We start from the raw sequence: 20,736 nt of genomic DNA, 5'->3' as shown, positions 1-20,736 counted from the left end.
CAGGTCTGGGCAATGGCAGAACCAGAGCTGAATCCAGGTGTAGGCAGAGGCTGGCTCTTTCTGATACCAGGGATAGGGAAGCGCCTGGGAAGATTCCAGCTTCCTTCCAGGTACCTGGGCACCCCTGCGGTCCGGGGAAGGCTGGCAGTCCCGGCCTTCCTGGTGGTTCTCTGGGCCCCTTGGCTCCAGGCAAGCCCTTCTCTCCGGGTGCTCCCAAAGGCCCTGAGCATGAAGAAGCAAAAATCCAAGTCAGTGTAGGTTGCTGCTCTTCAAGGCTGTGAATCTATAAAACCTCCAACTTCAGCTCTTGCTATTCTTTTCTAGTCTTTTTTATATTAAACAATTTTTCTATTGAAAGATAACATTAAGAAAAAATTAAAAGCAAAACACTTATACTCCCACTGCCTCACACATTTTTTACACGTGCAAAGTGCAAGGAACACCCACAATTTTATATTCTGATTTTTTGAAGTTAATATTGAATCATAGTACTTTTCCAAGTTTGTCATCATTTTCCTAATTATTGTTTTTAAATCACTGGCTGACAGCTTACTGAGTTCATCTAAATTAAATTAATTAATGCAACTTTTTTCTACTATTGGTCACTCAAGTTTTTTTCTCTTTGCTATTATGCATAATAATTTTTATACATCTTTCATAAATTTTCCTATTATTAAATTATTCCCTTAGGAGAATTCCTAGGAGTAGAACTTCTAGGTAACACAGTATGATATTTGGGTTCTTTTTATTCATTTCAAAAGGCTGAGGTATTTTTTAAAAAATCACAGACATCATGGAATTTCATCTCTAAATTCTTCAGGAGGTATGTCAGAAAAATAATATTTTCTTACATGGTCAAAATAAGAATATCACAGCCAAGAAAATCAGTAACAACCCTTAATACCATCTAACACTCATTCCGTACTTAAATTCCCTCCACTGTCCCCTTAATGTCCTTCACAGCTGGTGTGTCCACCCTGGGTTCCATTCCAGAAGCACATGTGACATCTGGTGGACGTATCCCTTAAGTTAAACCACCCCGCCACAGCCCCTCCCCCAGGACGGTGACTCGCTGAAAAGAACCGTCCAGTGTGCTCTTCCAGCACAGACCCCTCGGCACTGGGTTCCTGGTGAGGTTGCCAAAGTGTTTGGACACGTGCGGTGCCAACTCACAGCACCCCGGTACCCTCCCACCGCTCAGGCCTGCAGGTCCCAAAGCAGAACATGTGCCCCCTGAGGCCTTTCTAAGCTGTTGGTTTGTTTTCTTGCTAATTGATAAGGATGAAATAGTATTCCAGTAAATTAACTTACACTAAATTATACTAGAGAGGATGCTATCTCCCCATGTGTTTATTTGTGATGTGTGACTTTAATACAGTTCATATATTTGGGATAAACTACACCTGTTCCCTGAGCAATGAGATTTTCTCTGTGTTATTTTATTTACCCTGAAAATATTCCTGCAGTACAAATAAGGCAGCATTATTCTCATCTCCAAATGAAAAAACAGAAGTAATGGAAGGCCGGCTCTCGCCTCCACAGCTGCAGTGAGAACAGAACTCTGGGTTCACCTGTACGGTATTTTCTCTCTGAACTGAAGGTGGCGGTAAACCTGGACCCAGTACCCTCCTGCATAACCCCCGAGGCCACGCTGGGGCCTCTTCTTAGGCTCATTCAAGTTCAGTGCAGCTCTTTCCAGGCAATGAAAATCACATACTTAGGTAAACTCTGAGCAAGTGAATAACATAAAAGGTGATTTCTACATTTCGAGCTAAAGCTATGGCATATGGGAAAGGGCACACTTGAAAGGGTGTGAAGCACAGGAGACCAGAGAAGGGAGGCCAAGGCAAATTTTCTTGAGAAAGTTAGCCTCAGTGTAAAATAACTCAGATTTATGGTGTTTTAATTAAAACATTAGGTAATATCAGAGGGCTCCATTTTATATGACTTTAGCTTATAAAATCTTACTATCTCCACATAAAGATATAAATACATGTAGAAAGATCTTAGTTTTCTTTTTTAAAATATATTTTTATAAATTATGCTGTTACAGTTGTCCCATTTCCCCCCTTTATTTCCCTCTGCCCTGCACACCCCCTCCCACCTGCATTCTCCCCCTTTAGTTCATGTCCATGGGTCGTACATATAAGTTTTTTGTCTTATACTATTCTTAACCTACCCCTGTCTATTTTCTAACTACCATTTAAGCTATTTATTCTCTCTACCTTTTTCCCCTTTCTCCCCTTCCCATTCCCCCATTAATAACCCTCCATGTGATCTCCATTTCTGTGATTCTCTTCCTGTTCTATTGTTTGCTTAGTTTTTGTTTTTTTAGGTTCAGTTGTTAATAGCTGTGAGTTTGTTGTCATTTTACTGTTCATATTTTTTATCTTCCTCTTTTTAGATAAGTCCCTTTAACATTTCTTATAATAAGGGCTTGGTGATGATGAACTTCTTTAACTTGACCTTATCTGGGAAGCACTTTATCTGCCCTTCCTTTCTGAATGATAGCTTAGCTGGATAGAGTAATCTTGGTTGCAGGTCCTTGCCTTTCACAACTTTGAATACTTCTTTCCAGCCCCTTCTTGCCTGCAAGGTTTCTTCTAAGAAATCAGCTGACAGTCTAATGGGCACTCCTTTGTAGGTAACCACGTCCTTTTCTCTTGCTGCTTTTAAGATTCTCTCCTTATCTTTAATCTTGGGCAATGTAATTATGATGTGCCTTGGTGTATTCCTTCTTGGGTCCAAATTCTTTGGGACTCTCTGAACTTCCTGGACTTCCTGGAAGTCTATTTCCTTTGCCAGACTGGGGAAGTTCTTTATTAGTTGTTCAAATAAGTTTTCTACTTGTTGCTGTTCCTCGTCCTCTTCTGGTACCTCTATAATTCGTATGTTGCAATTTTTAAAATTGTCCTGGAGGTTCCTAAGCCTTTCCTCATTTTTTTGGAATTCTTGGTTCTTCATTCTGTTCTGGTTGAATGTTTTTTTCTTCCTTCTGGTCCACACTGCTGATGTGAGTCCCAGTTTCCTTCCTGTCACTGTTGGTTCCCTGTACATTTTCCTTTATTTCGCTTAGCATAGCTTCATTTCTTTCCTATAATTTGCAACCATGTTTGACCAATTCTGTGAGCATCCTGATTACCAGTGTTTTGAACTGGCTATCTCTTCACTGCTTAGTTGTATTTTTTCTGGAGCTTTGATCTGTTCTTTCATTTGGGCTTTTTTTTTTTTTTTTTTTTTTTTTTTTTTTGTCTCAGTGGGCCTGTTACTCGTAGTAAGGGGCGAAGCCTTAGGTGTTCACCAGGGCAGGGAAATCACAGAGCTGCATTGTGACTACATGGGGGAGGGTCCTAGAGGGAACAATGCTGCTTGCCCCACTCTCTGCCAGTTTTCAGTCAGGTCCTCTGCAACCCCAAATCAAATTGGGCCCTTCTGGTGCTGATTCCTGGGTGGGTGGACTTGTGTACATTCTAGGATCTTGTGGGTCTCTCCAACAAACTCTCCTGCAAAGTTGGGAATTTCCCCTGGTGCCTCGACCCCCACAGGTATTTTCAATCAGAGGTTTGGGGCTTTATTTCCTGGTGCTGGAACCCTGGGTGTGTGGTCTGTCTCGCTCCCCAGTTCCTCCTGGTTTATCTGCAAGGGAACGTGGGACCGCCTGCTCCACCAGCTGCCACCTTGCTGTGAGTCCTCTCCTCCTGGCTGCCCATCTCCACCCCTTGTACCGGTCTGGATGAATGTTTCTTCTTTAACTTCCTGGTTGTTGGACTTCCATACAGTTCAATTTTTTGTCAGTTCTGGTTGGTTTTTGTTTTTAAATCTGTTGTTATTCTTCTTTTGGTTGTGCAAGGAGGTACAGTGTGACTACCTACTCCTCCTTCTTGGTCGGAAGTCTCTCTTAATGTTTTGTGACTGGTGATGATGGCGCCAGTGACTTGTTACACTTGTGTAGTGATTTTCAGTTTAAAGCCTCTGGACGACCCTGCAATGTGCACAGGGCCAGCTTACAGGTGAGGAAACTGAGCTCTGAGATGACAAGCAACTTGCCCAGACCATGTGCCCAGTGATACTGAAGTTGACTTTGAACCACTGACTTCCCTTTCTGAGAATCCTCCCTCTGGTACATGTTATGAACCGCTATAATGCTAACCTCAAAACTATTTTCCCCTCCAAATGTACACTTCAGCTACACATTTCCATTAAAATATATTATCTACATATATTTGACCATGTCAGAGGTAAAGACCCATATGAAAGAGAGGAGGTAATTAACCCATTGTAATGGCCTATTTTTCTGTTAGACTTCTATTTTTCCTGGTAGAGCAGTCATGTGGCATAAAAACAAAGAAATACAATTTCCTACAATCATTCTGCACAGGTGTTCTTTCTGTGCTATGGAATGAAACATGGCAGTTGCCAGGGAGAATTTCAAGATAATGCACAAAAGGAGGTGCTTTAATTTACGAGGGACCCATTGAAAATCGAACCTGGTTTCTAACCCAACCACTATCAGCAAAATGGTGTTGGGCATAAGTTATTTACCAATCACCTGTGGACGGACATGGTTCTTTCCATGCAGTGGATATCCTTGGGGATGCATTTTTGTGTACCTGATTGTTGACTTAAGATAAATCCCTTCAAGTAGAATTACGGGGGTGAAGAGCAGGCAGCTTTTGTCAGCCGGGGGCACAGCCAGCCACGGCCTCCTCCACTGGAGGGCAAGCCCGCATGGCTGGGTCACCATCGCTTCCGAGGGATTACCCATCAGTCGTTACTGATAAACAAGGCGCTATTTTGAAGAAATTAGATTTGCTATTGGTGATAAGGTTTTCCATTCGTTTGGTTCTGTTTTTGTAAGCTAGATATGTAGTAGGTGAGCTATTCCATTATATCAACAATGGCATGTCTCCCTGGCATTCACGTAAGCTTTTCTAAGCAGAAAAGGGCTGGAATGAAAATCTGCTACTGTACTTAGTGTGAGTGGTTATGGCTAATGTATCACTTTTAATTAGAGAGACTGCTAACTAGTTCAAGTTTTAATTGCTTTTGGTGACATTTTCTACCGTGTCAAAACCTGGGCGTGCCTGAGAGTGTACTGTCAGGTCAACATCGTCGGTCCTGGGAGCCACAACGGAGTGAGGACTGAGTCCCTGACATATGACCCCGGTGCCCTTCTCGGCCAGGAATGCCCGGCTGCGTTTCTATGTGGTCCTCCTGGCATGTATCTTAAAGGCAAAGTGGGGAGAAAATACTGACATAGTCAGGGCAGACTCAGAGGACAAATTAATTGTCCTATTTTTCCAACCAACCGTATTCTTTTGTTTTGTTTTACTTTATTTATTTTTTAATTTATTTTAATTGTTTTAATAAGAAAATTGTGTAGCTGTACCTGGACATCCGGGACTGCCGGGCTCACCCTTTGGACCAGGTGGCCCGAACTGACTTGCAGGATCCCCTTTGTTTCCTATGAGTGAAAAAGCACACATAACATTATTTAAGAGAACCTAATTTTGTCTTATATAAGGAACCCAATAATTTTCATAAGTTTATCTTTATAATCTGTCTTCCTAGTCTATCTTCAAATATTCCAGGAAAGGTTTTTATTAAATGCTTTACTTTCCTACATAAGAACAAATGGAAATATAAATGCAAGATGTGTGTAAATATATACAATTTCATAAGTGATAACAATCATAGGAAACTGTAAATCTTAATAAGTTTAGATTTTAAATTCCCTCAAATAGTTCCGAATGTAGGTATCTATTTAAGAAGGTCCCTGGCGTGGCGTGACTGTGTCTTTATCTTGTGTTTTTGACACACACAAAAATTGTCCCCATTTCAGCTGTTACAGTCACATGGCAAGCTCTCTGCGAGTCAAGCTCTCTGTGAGGAAGCTCAACTTATTGCTCTTATAAAAACAAAGTCACGAACAGGGTCAGACTTCATGACAATTTCCCAAGAGGTGGCACATTCAAAGGCCATTACAGGCAGTGACCCCTACGGTCCCACAGAGCCTCAGGATGTAAGGACTTATGTCATAGTGGGAGCCATTATAAGTGGAGGGCTCAAGATGGGGTGGCAGGGAGGGGTTACAAGAGACAAACAGAGCTAATTGAGCATGTTAGCTGCCCACCAACCCAACTTTCTTAAGGGTACCATACACAGCTTGTACAAGCTTCTCTTCCATCTGACCCTACTTTGAGGAGTAGGAATCTGCCTACTCCAGTCAGCCAATCTTCCCTTGAGACATTGTAATAAAAAGTGAGAATTTGAGGTCATTGGCTATTGAAGCAGAAAGATTAAAAAAAGTAGAGTATCATAATGCCCTGATACAGAGCATGTTAGAATGCAGTCCAGACGTATGCAGGAGGTCTAGAAAGAACACTGAATAGAGAGTGATGAAACCAGTTGGCAGGGGAGTAAACAACAGGCTGTGGGCAATGGCAGAAAAGTCGCAGGGGAGACCCATGGGTTGTTAAGGGTCAGGCTCCATTAGCTGCACGGTCTGGCAGAACTGGGTCTCCTCTCTGTGGGCCCCACAGGGTGTCTTTCACTCTAAGTTTCTTGAGTGCATTTCAGTTCCTTGAAAATGCTGCCTAATGCAAATAGGAAGGAAATAAGAAGTAGATTTGTACTTTGAGAGAGGCAAAGGGACTGGAGCACATTTATAGATCCAGTGAGGAGTGAGTTCTGAAAATCCTGAAGTTAAAAGATGTCAAAATTCAAATATGAAAATATCCCTCTTTGTAACCATTTCCAAAGAAGAGATCTATATTATTCTTTCTGGATAAATGCGTGCACAGCTTATTTTTCTTACATACTTTCTTACAATTAACTTATTATTGATATCGTTTCTGTCAAAGAGGAAAGCATGTATTATTGGAAATATGGGAGAGGATTTTTAGGTGGTTCATTAATTAGTATTTTACATTTTAAAGTCTTTTTTTAAAACCATATTAAAATATAACTGCATATCAAACCTGTAAATCCACAGAGTAGAGAGGGTTAAAAAGGTGAATCCTTTTTAAAGTAAACTTAAAAATATTAAACCAACCCTGGCTGGTGTGGCTCAGTGGATTGAGCACTGGCCTATGAACTGAAAAGTCACCAGTTCAATTCCCAGCCAGGGCACATGCCAGGGTTGTGGGCCAAGTTCCCAGTTGGGGGTGTGGGAGAGACAACTGATTGGTGTATCTTTTGCACACTGATGTTTCTCTCCCTCTCTTTCTCCCTCCCTTCCCCTCACTCTAAAGATAAATAAAATCTTAAAAAATATATTAAACCAAAGGCATAAAAAATATTAATGGTATAGAAAAATAGTAAAAGTATTCAAGTTTTCATGCAAACATTGCAATTTAAGATAGCCTGATTTCTATTTATCTGCTTGTTTATGAGGATAAAGGGTTAATGAAATTCTCTAAGGACATTTTTGACATTGGGTCAACTTTCTATTTCTGTTTTCCAGAAACATGATAAAAGTAGAAGGTAGGTTGTATTACAGGCACAAGGTAAACTAAGGCCTGCAGCCTGTTTGTAAATAAAGTTTTATTAGCACTTAGCCACACCCCTTTGTGTATTAACTATGGCTGCTTCCGTGCACAATTGAGCAGATGTGACAGAGACCACAAACTAAAAGTATTTATAATTTGGTGCTTTGAAAAAAAAGTATTCGCTGACCCTTGACTTGGAGTAAAAAGTAACGTAACTGTCCACTGCATGTGGCCCAGGAGGTTTGTAGTGTAAACTATTAACACCCGGTGGGAAGCCCTGGCTTTGGCCTTTGCGGGCTGTGACTCTTGTACCTGGGACCTTAAAAACCGAACCTGTGGGGTCCTTGGAAGAAATTCTGGCCCCTGTGGGGTGTGAGGCTTCTCTGCCGAGGTGGACGGGGTGCACCCGTGTGTGTCCAATCTCCTTCCACCTGGGCTGAGGGAGCCGTGGTCACTCCAAGCACAGCAGCAAGGACTCCCCAAGGAGGACAACCTGAAGTGCCCTACAGACTTGCTGTTGTCTGCCTGGTCCTCTTGGATCTGAGTGACAGGTGTGGATGACTTGGGCCTGACTGTTTGTCCAGAAGAGTCTAAAAAGAACCCCTGAGTGTTGCAGTTTGTTTGATTTTGTGTTGCTTTTCATGCAAAGGGCGCCTGCTCACAATGTCCCAAACACCCAGGACTAGGAGACTCATGGCTGGCTGCCGTATTTCCACGCCATACCTTTGGGTCCTCTCATTCCATCAATTCCGGAAGGTCCAGGGGGCCCTGGAAAACCCGGCTCACCCTGAGAGTTTAATGAAACAGAAGGAGAACTGTAACTGGGTTTCACATACCAATGACACGGGCATGACATGATCCAGACATAGTGTGCCATAACCCATTTGGTGTTTACAACTTGCAGTAGGAAAGAAATTTGGAAATGCATTACAAGCAAGCTACTACACATGTCTAGTTTTTGAAAGTGGATGGAACTTCAGAACTGGGGGCATCTGTACCAACAGGGAGCATCTGATTTTCTGTACTTGATTGCAAAATAGTAGCTGCATCATATAACCTGAATTTTAAATTTTAAATAAACAAGTTGATACTAAATAAAGTATTAGAAATCACATCATGCCAAAAACTTTAAAAGTCTATTTTTTTCCCCATGAAATGGGTGGCAAATTATATTAATACACTTTTCTACAAGTTGTGATGCAGGCAACTACCCTTATTGTACCTCCCAGCTTCCGGGGGCTGTGTTACTCATAATTGGAAGGACCAGGTCTTTGTATTCACAGCAAAATCTGTGATATCTGCAAGTGGATAAGAAGGCTTAGACATAAGAATTTGGGTCATTTTTCAAATGACTCTTTTAGTCCATCAGCAATCATGAGGCAAGTCTCATGGAGCTGTTGTAACTAAACTCGGGGTAGTACGTGGAGTGAGCAACATGGTCACCTATGTCAGAGGAACCAGGCACTGGTCAGAAATGACAGTCACATCATGGCCTTCTGGAAGTCTCCATCTTTCCCTCAGCCAGTCCTTTCATTCTAAAAGCCAGGGAGAGGGCAATGGTGCCTACTGGCAATTTATGATGCCCCATCCGCATCCTGAGAGTGCATGGTTTTATTATTTCTCCTCTCCCAAAATAACTGCCACTTACCTGATCACCTGGAAATCCAGGAAAGCCAACGATCCCTCTCAGCCCGGGGAAGCCTGGAGCGCCTGGGGGTCCAGGAAGCCCTGGCCACCCATTTTCACCAGGCTCTCCTCTGTGAAATCCAGGTGGCCCGGGTCTTCCCGGATCTCCTTTTCTCCCCGGCATCCCAGGATAGCCTTTATCACCTGGTGGGGTCGAACGTGTTACAAACCAATTGGAGGAATTCTTGGACTAGGCTGAGGAGCTCGAAACCATTCTTGGACGGTTTGGGCTCCAGTGACCTGACTGTGAAGGAGGCTGCCCGCGAACAGCCCCAGGAGCATCCTTGGAAGGAATCAGCACACAGCATCATTCACATCAACATTCTCATTTTACAGATGAAGGACTTCCCCGGGGAAGTTCAAACGTTTGACCCCTAACAACTACTCAAGGACAGAGCCAGGACAAGAACTCAGGTCTCATGAGAATAAGTCCGAACTTGGTAAAGAGGGCACCAGAGTGGAGGTCAGATCCTTGCTGTCTGCTGTGTCTGAGGCAGCAGCCCAGGCCAAGCAAGGGAGAGCTTGTCAGAAAGGCAGGTTCAGCCCCGCCTTGCTGACTCAGAATGTGCCAAGCGAAAATGACCTGGAAAATCTTTGTGCTCTTCATTTTAATACCAGCCACTGAAAACAGGGTACTTTAAACCCGCAGTAGTATTTTGTATATTTCTCGGGATCAATCCTACTTTGGAACATCCAAATCTATAAATACGCATGAACTTCAGCTAAGTTCTGGCATGTAAAAGCAAAAAAAAAAAAGAAAGAAAGAAACAAAAGAAAAGAAACAACAACCAGAAAACTACCGTAAGTTCATTGGCATATATTTATATCTAAAAAAGGACCTGTCCCAGTCTCAGTGTTACTGGAAAAGTTGCCTAATCCACATGCTTGTGTGAATGATCTGTAAAGAAGTTAATATATTTGATATGGTTAAAAAAAACCAAAGTGTTTACCTCCTTCTCCTGGGGGCCCATCATCTCCAGGAGGTCCAGTTTCCCCGGTGCTCCCCTTTGTGGAAATTATAGCCATTTCTCCTTCATCTCCTGGGGATCCTGTGTCTCCTTTCAACAGTGATTATTCAAGAGCAAAACAAATGAGCAACACACATGTGAGCCTTCTGTTGTCCCTTCATGCAGTTTGCAGACCCCCATGTAGTCTGCTCGACTGCATTTATGTGGGTGGATTGCACAGGAGTAACACTGCTGGTTGCCTTCCTGAAGGAAGGGCCATGCCTTGCATACACCTCTCCCACTCGGCCTAACAGGGTCTGGAGGACGGGGAATACTCAGTGAATGTTTGCTGGCCTCCGTCTTCAGTGAAAAAAGACAGGCTTGAGAAGTTCCAGGTCTAAACTGTGCCTCTCCATTCTGTAAAATCTGAACCGCCTATCCCAGGTTTTCCAGTTCGCCATCTTCCTCTTCCTAGCCACCCTCTATTAGTGCCCTTCCATTAAAGGAACCGACACTTGTCTCAGCTTGGGTCTTCACACAAAGAATTCCAAGAAGTAGGAAGAGTGAATGATATAGCTGCCTGATTTTCTTAATAAAAACTGTCCAGTTGTAGAGTGTGTTGGGGTGGGTTCCTACCAGCTTGGTGAGAGCCAGTTATTAACAACTCAGAGCTTTAAATCAGCCGTTCTGGGAGTCTTTACACCATGAGGAAAATACTCATGCCTCGGTGGGACTAGACGTGCCATGGTGGGAGTATCCGTGCCACACTCTCAGCAGTCACTACCAGGGGATTTATTTTAAACTTTATTTTGGAGAACCAGTTCATCAACACACCACTGGCATTCACCTCAGTTTTTACTTTTTTGATGGGATCATTGTTTAGTAGCATAATATCGCTAACACAACAAACATCACTTATCACAGTCTTTAGCTAGCAAAGAGTGATGCTTTGATTCCTTGATTCTACAAAAATAATGTATAAGCTAGTAAAACAAAATAATAGCAGAATCAAGCACCTGAGAAGTAAGACCTTGGTTAATTTGAATTAACCAAGAGGCTATTTCCCCAAAGGGTGTTAAAGGTTTTACCTTGTTTCTGAAATTGGCAACTACTCATTCTCAACACTGGAAACGAAATGTTACTTTCACTCACTGTAGACTCACAGTGAAGAGGTAAAAGTTAATATTTCAAACAGATGAGAATAAACAAGTAATCTCAAAACTTTCATGTTTTATACTAATAAAAACTCTTTTTATTTTTCAATTACAGTTGACGTTCAATTTTTCAGTTGAAAACTCTCACTTTAAATTAAGCTGGTGGAGAGACTGAACTCAGCCCACATGAAAGCGAACTCATTCCGTTTCAGAGGCCGGCAAGCCACAGCCCGAGGGCCGAATCCTGCCTGCTGCCAGTTTCTGTACGATTCATGAGCCATGATGGGTTTTCACACTTTCAGATCATTGGGAGAAAAACGCAAAACAAGAATAGTATTTTATGACATGTGAAAATTAGGTCAAGTTCAAATTTCCGTCTCCATAAATAGAATATTCTACATGTGTCTCTGGTGGCTTTCATGCTACAATGGCCTAGTAGAATAGTTGCAACAGAAACCATACTTCATGCAAAGCCTAAAATAGTTATATCTAGCTCCTTAAAATTAAAAAATATATTTTTCATAAAAATATTGAAACAGAATTTGGGAGCCAAGAGCCCTGACTGCACCCCCTTCTTAAAAGATGAGAATGTTCTCTGAAACCCAATAGCTGTAAATCAGAGCACTTATCAATTTTCTTCTGTGAAGAGAGCAATTCATTTACCATAGTGCTGTGTAATAAGATTGAGAGGTCAGGAAAATGGGCTTTGTTTAAAATTCTAAAACCAACACAGAGCCAAAAGGAGGAATCGAAGCTGCAGGATGGTCCCATTTTGTGTTCCAGGGACCATATTTATTGGTTCTGAGCAAACACCGAGAGCAAATCTCTGCTGCATCGCTATGCTATTAACTGCATTTACCTTTGGCGCCTCTCACTCCCTGGTCTCCCTCCAAGCCAGGCCAACCCTTCTCTCCGGCGTCCCCCTTTCTGCCACGGTGTCCCTCGGGGCCAGGCTTTCCTCTCTCTCCAGGGAAACCTGGCAAGCCAGGCAGCCCTTGGGGGCCTGGAGAAGAGAAAGCATGAATTTTTAGGGAGAGGTTTTAAAGGCTACGTGGTCCTAGATCTGTGCCCTGCGGTCCACCTGAGGTGTGCACTCCCGCCTGACTCTGAGTTTGTAGTGAAGGTGAGCACCCACGATGAGTCCTGTGCTGCAGAAGAGCCGGGCTCTCCCACCCCACGGGTCCCTTATGTTTCTGAGTCCTGATCCCACAGTGGTTGCAGAGAACTGAGTGTGAGGGAGGGAGCTGGAGAAAGGAGGGGGGCATCTGAAACAGAAGCGCATTAGCCTTGACCCTACAATTTACAGGTTCTACCCAGTTCATTGAACAGAAGTGTTTGTGGGCTCTGTGGCCCTAACACCCCACCTACCAAAAAATTCTGCCACTGGAAATATTAGTACAGAAGATAAGAAATGGGGAGATGTCACCAAGGGAAGCACAGAGTCAAGCTCATAGAACAGAACATTCTATAGTGCGGTCATACCTAACAGGCTTCACCTGGCAGTGAATTGTAAGTTTATAAAGTGAGGAAGATAATTGAAAAGTGCTACCCACCCTTGGGGCCTGGATGACCAGGTAGTCCATCGTCCCCAAAGGGGCCTGGGATTCCTGGGGGCCCTGGGGGTCCATCTACCCCTGGCCTTCCTGGGACTCCTGGGAGGCCCTTCATTCCAGCTGGCCCAGGAGGCCCCGCGTCTCCTTGCTGTCCTTTCCCGCCCGGGGCACCTGAGGCAAAGCACAGTGACAACCATACAGCGAGACTAAAACGCGGCCTCACCCACAGACAGGGAAAGAGGCTCCTTAAATGGTGCGTCTGGGCCCATGAAACAAAAGTGAAACAGTGTTTATCGGCTAAAAGAAGGCTAGCCACTCTCCATCACTCTACGGATATACTTTTTCTGGCTGCTATAAAATGAAGGGCAGAAATATTTCCCAATAAGGATGGCTGAACAGTATAAAGAGTTTTTATGGGAAATGGATAGGGGTGAAAACCAAAATGTTATTTGTATTTACTCTTGGAGGTGCGGAGGGATGGGGACAGAAACCAAAGAAGAAAACTTTCCCGACCCTTCCAGACACCATGGCCGAGTTTTGGTCAGCATGTTAACTGTGATGGGAGAACTGTAGAAACCAGAGCTCCATCATCTGATGTTCTTGGTGCTAGAAACAAAGTGATAGGGGCAGGTTTCGTCCCACCCTTGTGTTGACCCTATGAGATGGCACGTCCCTACGTTTGGGTCGACGCAATAGGATTGACGTAACAGGTGGCAAACTGGATGCTGAATGAAGATCATGTTGGAAATAGCCCCTTAGAGCCCTGTGTTGAGAGATGCTCTTTCATGAGTTCCTACAGGTTTTAAAGTGTATGCCAAGGATACAGGGTCCTGACTGCTCTTTATCTGGGCTGTTATTTCTCGAGGTCATGTTTGCTGAGAGCAGCCTCGACAGATGATACAGCACCTCCCCCAGCACAGGAGCAGGCTGTCCTCTGTCTACTGAAAACCAGTGGCTTTCCTCTCGGGTACTGCAACGAGCTGGGTGCACAGCATCTATCTAGCCCCTTATGTTGCCCCCGAGAGACTTGGGTGGCTCGGGGAAATGGCATAAACCAACAGGAAGTTCATGCTACTTTCTGTGCAGTAAATAATGAAGTTCTTTGTCTCTGACCCCGCAGACTCATTTCTCCCCAGCATCCGTGAAACAGCAACAAGCGAGCTTATTCCTGTGTAAGTCAGGTAAAGCCCCAGACCCCTCACAGCTCTTGCCACCTGCTGACACTTACCTGGACTGCCTGGAGCCCCAGGGAGACCCGGTGACCCTGGTCTCCCGGGAGCACCTCTTTCACAGGAATGGCCCGGTGCACCTGGGATACCTGGAAACCCGGCGCTTCCCTCTTTGCCTTTAGGGCCTTTGAGACCTGGGGTTCCGGGCACGCCAGCTGGCCCTGAAATGATACAATTCACCTGTGTCGCTCATGGCACAGAAACAATACAGATGGTGAACCGTACGTGCAGGCCCATCAACACAGGAAGTCAACATTTTCATCTGGCTCAGCGCTCAAACGGGTTAATTCTGTGAATGGGAAGCTGTGAGTTGCTCAGGGAGTTACTTGACAGGGTTAGGTAGACAACAAAGAGGTTGTTTATGCAAATTGAAAAGCCACGCAGTTCTTCCTGATTTTAATTAACCTCTAACACTGCATCAGGCTTCACACAAAATCTCCACACCACTTACAAACCCAACTGGTGCTGTACCGATTTCCATTTCTATTTATTGGAAAGGTGTTGTCGTAATCTTCAGAAAGAAAAATACCCCCCCATAATTCCCCATCCTAACCAAAAAGATCTATTTTATTTTTCCATGTTTTCTTTATACTTGTGGTTCATATGTATACATTTTTAAAGTAGTAATCACAATGCACATTGAATTGTTAGATTATTTCACATTGCATATTAATCTGCAAGTGTTTTCCATTTTGTTGTAAACTTTACAAATAACATTTTAACTGCTAATGCTAATCACTGAATAGTGTTTCTTAGAGTATGTAGGCATGTGTATTACTTAACTCTCTTTATTAAAAATAACATTATAGTTGACTTGAGAAACTCAGGTTTGAATTGTACAAGTTAACTTATATGCAGGTTTTTGTCAATAAACACAGTAAATGTATTTTCTCCTCCTTATAATTTTCTTAATAGCATTTTCTTTTTTTCCAGCTTACTTTTATTGTTAGAATACAGTATATACTACACATAACATACAAAATATGTGATAACTGACTGTTTATGTCGTCCGTAAGGCTTACAGTCAAGAGTAGGTTAGTAGTATTTAAGTTTAGGAGAGTCAAAGGTTACATGCGGAGTTTTGACTGCACAAGTGTGGGGATGAGGCTCACTGTCTCCAACCCCAGCATCGTTCAAAGGTCAGCCGTGAAAGTGTATTTTTATAACCGTCATCTTCTGTCCAGTACTGCCCTGAGATACATTTTCACAAGTCTGATAGCGAGATTATCAGACCAAAATTATTTTCATTGACTCACATGATGTGTTGCAACTTTCCCATTTATTGGATTTTTTATATGCAAATATTTTTACTTACAGACTACCCAGCTAAGCTCCCTGAGGACAGAGGATGCGGCTAACTCCCCTACCTTCCCGCTTGCCCAGCACGATTGTACTATTGTGGGGACCTAGTAAACGCTGGCCCATCCGCTGTTAGAAAAGCACAGAGCAGGGTCTGTCCAAGTCTGGTCTGGGGTCCACTCTTGGTCACTAACACCCTAGGGCTAAAGTGTTTACTGGACTATGGGGCCTCACCCAATTTGGACAAAATGAAACAGAATTCCTGAGTCTGGAGCCCAGCAGATGTTGATTCTGATGACCTCATCCCAACCCAGGATGACTTTTAAGTTCATTTAAGTCTGAAAACTTCTGCTGGGGTTCCTGAAGAATCCTTAGAGATTTTGGAAAAGGATGTGAATCCCTGCCCGGGCCACCTTCCCATCCTGAGTTTCTTCCCCGCTGCCCTGCCTGCAACCCCTGCTGGAGCGGAAGTCCTGTCACCCTGTCTCCTGTCCAAATCATGCAGCTCGTCTGCCAGGGCTCCGCTGGTGTCCAGCTCTCCCAGGGAGCGCTCCCTGGGCGCCTGCCCACCCCTCTGAGCTGCTCTTCCCCATCCAGCCCATCCCGTCCTTCACCCCGGCCATGGCAGTGGGCGGGCTACACAGTCCCTGCTCCTTGGCACTAACACACTGTCCTGAGTCCAAAGCAGGAAGACCAGTATCCAGTAGCTGCCAAATCAAATTGATTTGCCTGAGCCATGGTGAGCTGATCTGGATTTGAAAACCACCAATAAAATGCAAAAGCAACACAGGTTATTTGAAAGGTAACTGGGGTATCCACGTAGGAGAGACAGTGCTCAGGGGACATTTTTACGTTCTGGATTTCTAAGTCAAGATATTGCAAATGCCCTTCAATGACGTGTCCCAGAACTGAGCTGGCTCTGTAGACACAGGGACAGCACAACCCTCATACCTGCAGGCCCGGGATGTCCTGGGTCACCCCTGAGGCCTTTCAACCCTGGCATTCCTGAAGGACCCCTCTTTCCCGGGGGTCCTGGGAGGCCATAAGCAGGGTCTCCAGGGATTCCTTTCTGACCATCCGGTCCAGGTAAACCAGGAGGGCCTGGGGGCCCGGCAGGAGAGGAGCCCTTGTCTCCTTCCAGACCTGGATCTCCCATGACACCACGGACACCTATGGAACAAAAATCATTTCAAGCATTAAATGTAGAAATCTAGAACCTAAGACAGCTACTACCTATAAGAACCTATAAGACTGCTACTTTGATAAAAACACATTTTTAAAAAATACAAAGGCACTTAACAGGTGTTGTTTTTGCCATCTTTTGCAAGGAAGTATATTGTAATTTTGTATTTCCTAAATACTGATGATGTCTCCCTGATTGCTTGCATCCTGTGGCAGACAGACTGCCTGGATCGAGCATCTTTTACAATGTAACAGGCCAACGATGACCTACAACTGATGCTTCAGGTGAAAGAGGCCCCGAAAACTCACAAAATTACCATAACGCAGCTAGGACCTTCATGCACCGCCAAAACCCTTTTCCCACCATCTGGGGATCTCTGGCTGTTGCCTTAAGAAGATCATCTAGTTTTAGGACATACGACTTTCCTAATGAAAAGCACTTTCCTTACCAGGTGGACCAGGTATCTTTGATAGTCCCGGTTTGCCAGGCCAACCTTTTTGCCCATCAAAACCCCTCAGCCCAGGAGCACCCTGAGGACCTGGAAATCCTCTGGGACCTAAACAATAACAATGAAACACAGACTCAGTGAGACGCAAATCAAATAAGAACAACATGGGGTGACTTAAAAAAAAATCTGTGTTGAGCCTCTTTACCAGTGTTTCTACTTGACGTCAGTCAAGATGTGTCCTCGTCTGGGCGGTAGAACTGTTTTATGTCCCCTGCTCCGAATAAGTGTTTCTTAGGCAGTGATTGTGTTCAGGCACGTTCAAGCCCCCCTGTAAAGGGCTCTTCCTGAAAGCCTTTTGCACGAGCACCGCCCTCCAGCTGAACCTTTCAGTGTGTTTTCATGCTGAGTGTCAAAGGCAAATATGCAAACACAGCCTGTCCTTCAGGGAGGGTGCAGGTGGTGGCCAGCGTGTGGCCTGATGCAAAGACGCCACAGGCCAGTCTAGTCCCTGAACCTCACTACATTTGCCCTTAAGTGAAGTACAGGCCAAAAGTCCCTGTGAAAGGAATTGAGGGATTTTTTAAAACCTCCTGTGATTTCCTATTAGGAGATACCTCAGCTGAAATAACATACAAATCATGAACATTCAATCAGTCAGCCAGCAATGGTTCCCTCTACTGGCGGAGATGTGTACTTCCACACCCTGGCCCTTGCCTTGTGTTGGGTGGAGTGTGGTTCCCACTCTCTGATCTGGGGCTTGGTCCTGTGACTTGCTTTGGCCAATAGGATATTAACAACCATGAAGCAACGAGAGGTGCGAACTCTGCCCATAAAGCCAGGCTGCCCTCTTGCATTTCTGCAATCACATGAGACAAGCACATGCTGGTCCCACAGTGACCCGATTCTGCAAACCCCAACTTGAACTTGAGCCCAGGACCAAGTCAACCAACACCATCTTAGGTCAACTGAACTCCCACAAACCTACAGACCCAAAACAAAGAATATTAATATTTGTGGTAGCCCACTGGGATTTTGAGGTTGTTACATAACCTTATCGTGACAAAAGCTATTGGCTACGGAGGGCTGTAGAGTGCCATTCACCATTCAACCTTTAATTTTTTTTTGTTGTATAGGACAGAAAGGTTACCTTCAGTAGCTCTGCTAATGGTTAATGGGTTCATTTAAGTGAACTCTGAATAAATAAAAGGAAATTGGGCAAAATTCTTTATATAGATTTGGGGTCTAGTGTGGCTAAAAAGATAGTGATTCAAATGAAGTAGTTTCATGAATATGAAATCAGGGACATAGGTATGTGGGCATTTTTCAGATTGTTTCTGGCCAGAAGTTTGGGTCTCTTGTAGAGCAGAATAGAGAAACTCTTATAATCAGTAAGCAAATGATTGTTTTTTTATTCTTGAGACTCAGGAAAAGAAAGTAGATAACATTTTAAAACTCTCCAAGGCAGACATTTTCACTTACATGTGATCAAACCAAGGTCAATGTTGTTGCAGAGAGATATGAAAACCCACTTGGAGTATGCCCAGACCAGGAGACTAGAGACCTACTGTGAATGACTACAAATGCTGTTTTCTCATGGGCCCTCAGATCCTTTGATTAATTTTAGAAATGCCCTATTTGCCTGTGGATTTGCTTTTGTTTTATCTGCCTCACCAGATCTTTTATTCTGGGGAATGTATAAGACAGTAACTTCTCATTGGTCATACCTGGAGGTCCATCAGCACCCGGAGGGCCTTGCTTCCCAGGATAGCTGACATTATAAGAAATTGTATCACCTGGAATAATAATTTTAAGAAGGTAGCATTCACACAACTGATAGCCCAATGCATGGTGAATCTCAATGACAATTCAATCAATATATTTTCATAGAGGATATGTAGGATTCAAAGGAAAAGACTCAAAAACATCATAGATCACTTGAACTACTCCTATTTCAAATTTCTAGAAAATCTGTCCTGACATCCAAACTTCAACTCTCAGAGCAGTTATAAACATAAGGGGACTAAGAAAAATATTGATTCCAAGAAGCATCAGTTTTAATAACATAGAACAAATATTGAGTTTATAGACTCATGGGTGTGAGTGCCAGGAGAAGCTCTGGTAAATCATGAGCTAGCAGCAAGTGTCCATGCTGAATTCAGAAGATTCAGCTCCTCATCTGGATGTGGGGTAATAGTGCAAATAAAGAGACTGGGCGGGGCATTACTAATAGCTACCGTTCACTGAGGGCCTGGCCTGGGTCAGGTACCTCCAACAGGTGAGCTCATGTTTTTGCGATGACCCTGCAGTGCGGTGATTGTCACCCCCCATTCTAATCAGGGAGGACAATAAGACTCCGGTGCGTGCCTTTGAGACTCCCACTCCTTTCAAGTGGGATGTTCGTGTTTTACCATAGAAATAATATCTCATCACATATGCCCTCAAATCAAAAACATATGAGAGGAATAAAAGCAACCTTAGATTTTGATGGATCCTGGACTGATTTTAAACTGTATTGAGTGCCACAGTATTTGCCTTTCTGAATCATTAAATCAAGAACCGAAAATATTATTCTTTTCTGAAATTTCACAATTAACAATGCAGCCCAAGGTATGTGGACATATTACAAAAGAAAAAAATCTTAAATAAATCTTTTTCCAACCTTTAAAAAAGTTTATAGCTATAATACTGCACATCATTTCATTGTTTGAAATTCATAAACTGTCAAATATATTTAAAATCCCTTCTTTTTTCTCCCAAGAATGCTTACAGATGGGTTTGCAGGGACAATGTAATGTGTTTTTTAAATGAAACTCTAGTGTTTTTTTAAAATTAAAATACACTGCCTTATCTCAGAAGGTTGTAAAAATAGATATTTTAAATATGGGTATATATGTAATTTTAATACGGTCAGATTATATTAATTGATACTGAGAAATAAGTAAAAGGCAACTTTGGCATGCCAAAGAAAGCAACAAAGACATCATTTTTAAGCATTTGTTTAAATATTAATTGTGATGCTTTTACTTGTTTCACAACATTCATGGTCTGAACAGGAGCTTGGTGGACTTTTACTTAGTGATTCTGCCCTGGCTCGAATAACTGTGCCCAGAGGAGAGGCTCACTTGACCTTCCGTGGCTGTACTTGATGTACCGCCACACAGAACATTCATAATTACCTTTCTGACCCTTCGGGCCATCAGGGCCCCTCTCACCCGGGCGGCCTGGGGCTCCTGGCTGCCCCCTTTCTCCCGGTGGGCCAGGAAATCCCAGTCCTGGAGGTCCCTTCGGTCCTTCTCTTCCAGGGGGACCTGGCTGTCCAGGAAACCCTCGGTCACCTGGGGCCGCGTCCTCATGATCCCCCTGGGAACGTTCGCATCGTGAATCAGTTACCAACCTTGGAGAGTCCATGAACTCAAAGTAGTCATTGTCACAAGCTTACGAAACACAGGCAGAAAGCTCGTAATTCTAGGAGACAGGGACTCAACAGCAAATTTAATTTCAAGGGGTTAGATTCTTCTTTATATTTTACATTCATATTTCCACATAGATGTGATTGGGGTGTGGGTCTTATTGCCTCAAACACAAAAAGTTATGTGGTTGTGACATCTTAAAAACAGAATAAGAAATTTTATGGAGAACCATTCTTTATTATTAAATGTAATAAAATACAGACATGAGTAAATGAATGGAGGTTAGGGGGCTTGCAAATTGAGTAAGTTCTTATGCATTCGAAATTGTTTTCCAGCA

At 43.4% G+C, this 20,736-nt stretch overlaps 1 protein-coding gene across 5 annotated transcripts in view; it reads right to left on the bottom strand.

Moving 5' to 3' along the window:
* The window catches only part of COL4A4 (collagen type IV alpha 4 chain), a 112,136-nt gene that overhangs the window by 28,590 nt on the left and 62,810 nt on the right, over positions 1 to 20,736 (bottom strand). For all 5 annotated transcript variants that reach the window (XM_053665549.1, XM_053665501.1, XM_053665590.1 and 2 more), the window contains 12 exons: positions 20,166 to 20,349; positions 18,714 to 18,782; positions 16,990 to 17,097; positions 16,310 to 16,528; positions 14,059 to 14,220; positions 12,831 to 13,001; positions 12,137 to 12,280; positions 10,127 to 10,234; positions 9,139 to 9,320; positions 8,214 to 8,277; positions 5,390 to 5,464; positions 115 to 222 (listed from right to left, as the gene is read on the bottom strand). In XM_053665549.1, the coding sequence (XP_053521524.1) occupies positions 115 to 222; positions 5,390 to 5,464; positions 8,214 to 8,277; positions 9,139 to 9,320; positions 10,127 to 10,234; positions 12,137 to 12,280; positions 12,831 to 13,001; positions 14,059 to 14,220; positions 16,310 to 16,528; positions 16,990 to 17,097; positions 18,714 to 18,782; positions 20,166 to 20,349 (1,594 nt within the window). The remainder of the gene's footprint in view (positions 1 to 114; positions 223 to 5,389; positions 5,465 to 8,213; positions 8,278 to 9,138; positions 9,321 to 10,126; positions 10,235 to 12,136; positions 12,281 to 12,830; positions 13,002 to 14,058; positions 14,221 to 16,309; positions 16,529 to 16,989; positions 17,098 to 18,713; positions 18,783 to 20,165; positions 20,350 to 20,736) is intronic.

Source organism: Artibeus jamaicensis, unplaced genomic scaffold (genome assembly GCF_021234435.1).
Source record: "Artibeus jamaicensis isolate MK-2021 breed Jamaican fruit bat unplaced genomic scaffold, CSHL_Jam_final contig_1015, whole genome shotgun sequence".
NCBI classification, from domain to species: domain Eukaryota; kingdom Metazoa; phylum Chordata; class Mammalia; order Chiroptera; family Phyllostomidae; genus Artibeus; species Artibeus jamaicensis.
This window is presented reverse-complemented; position numbering and strand designations above follow the sequence as displayed.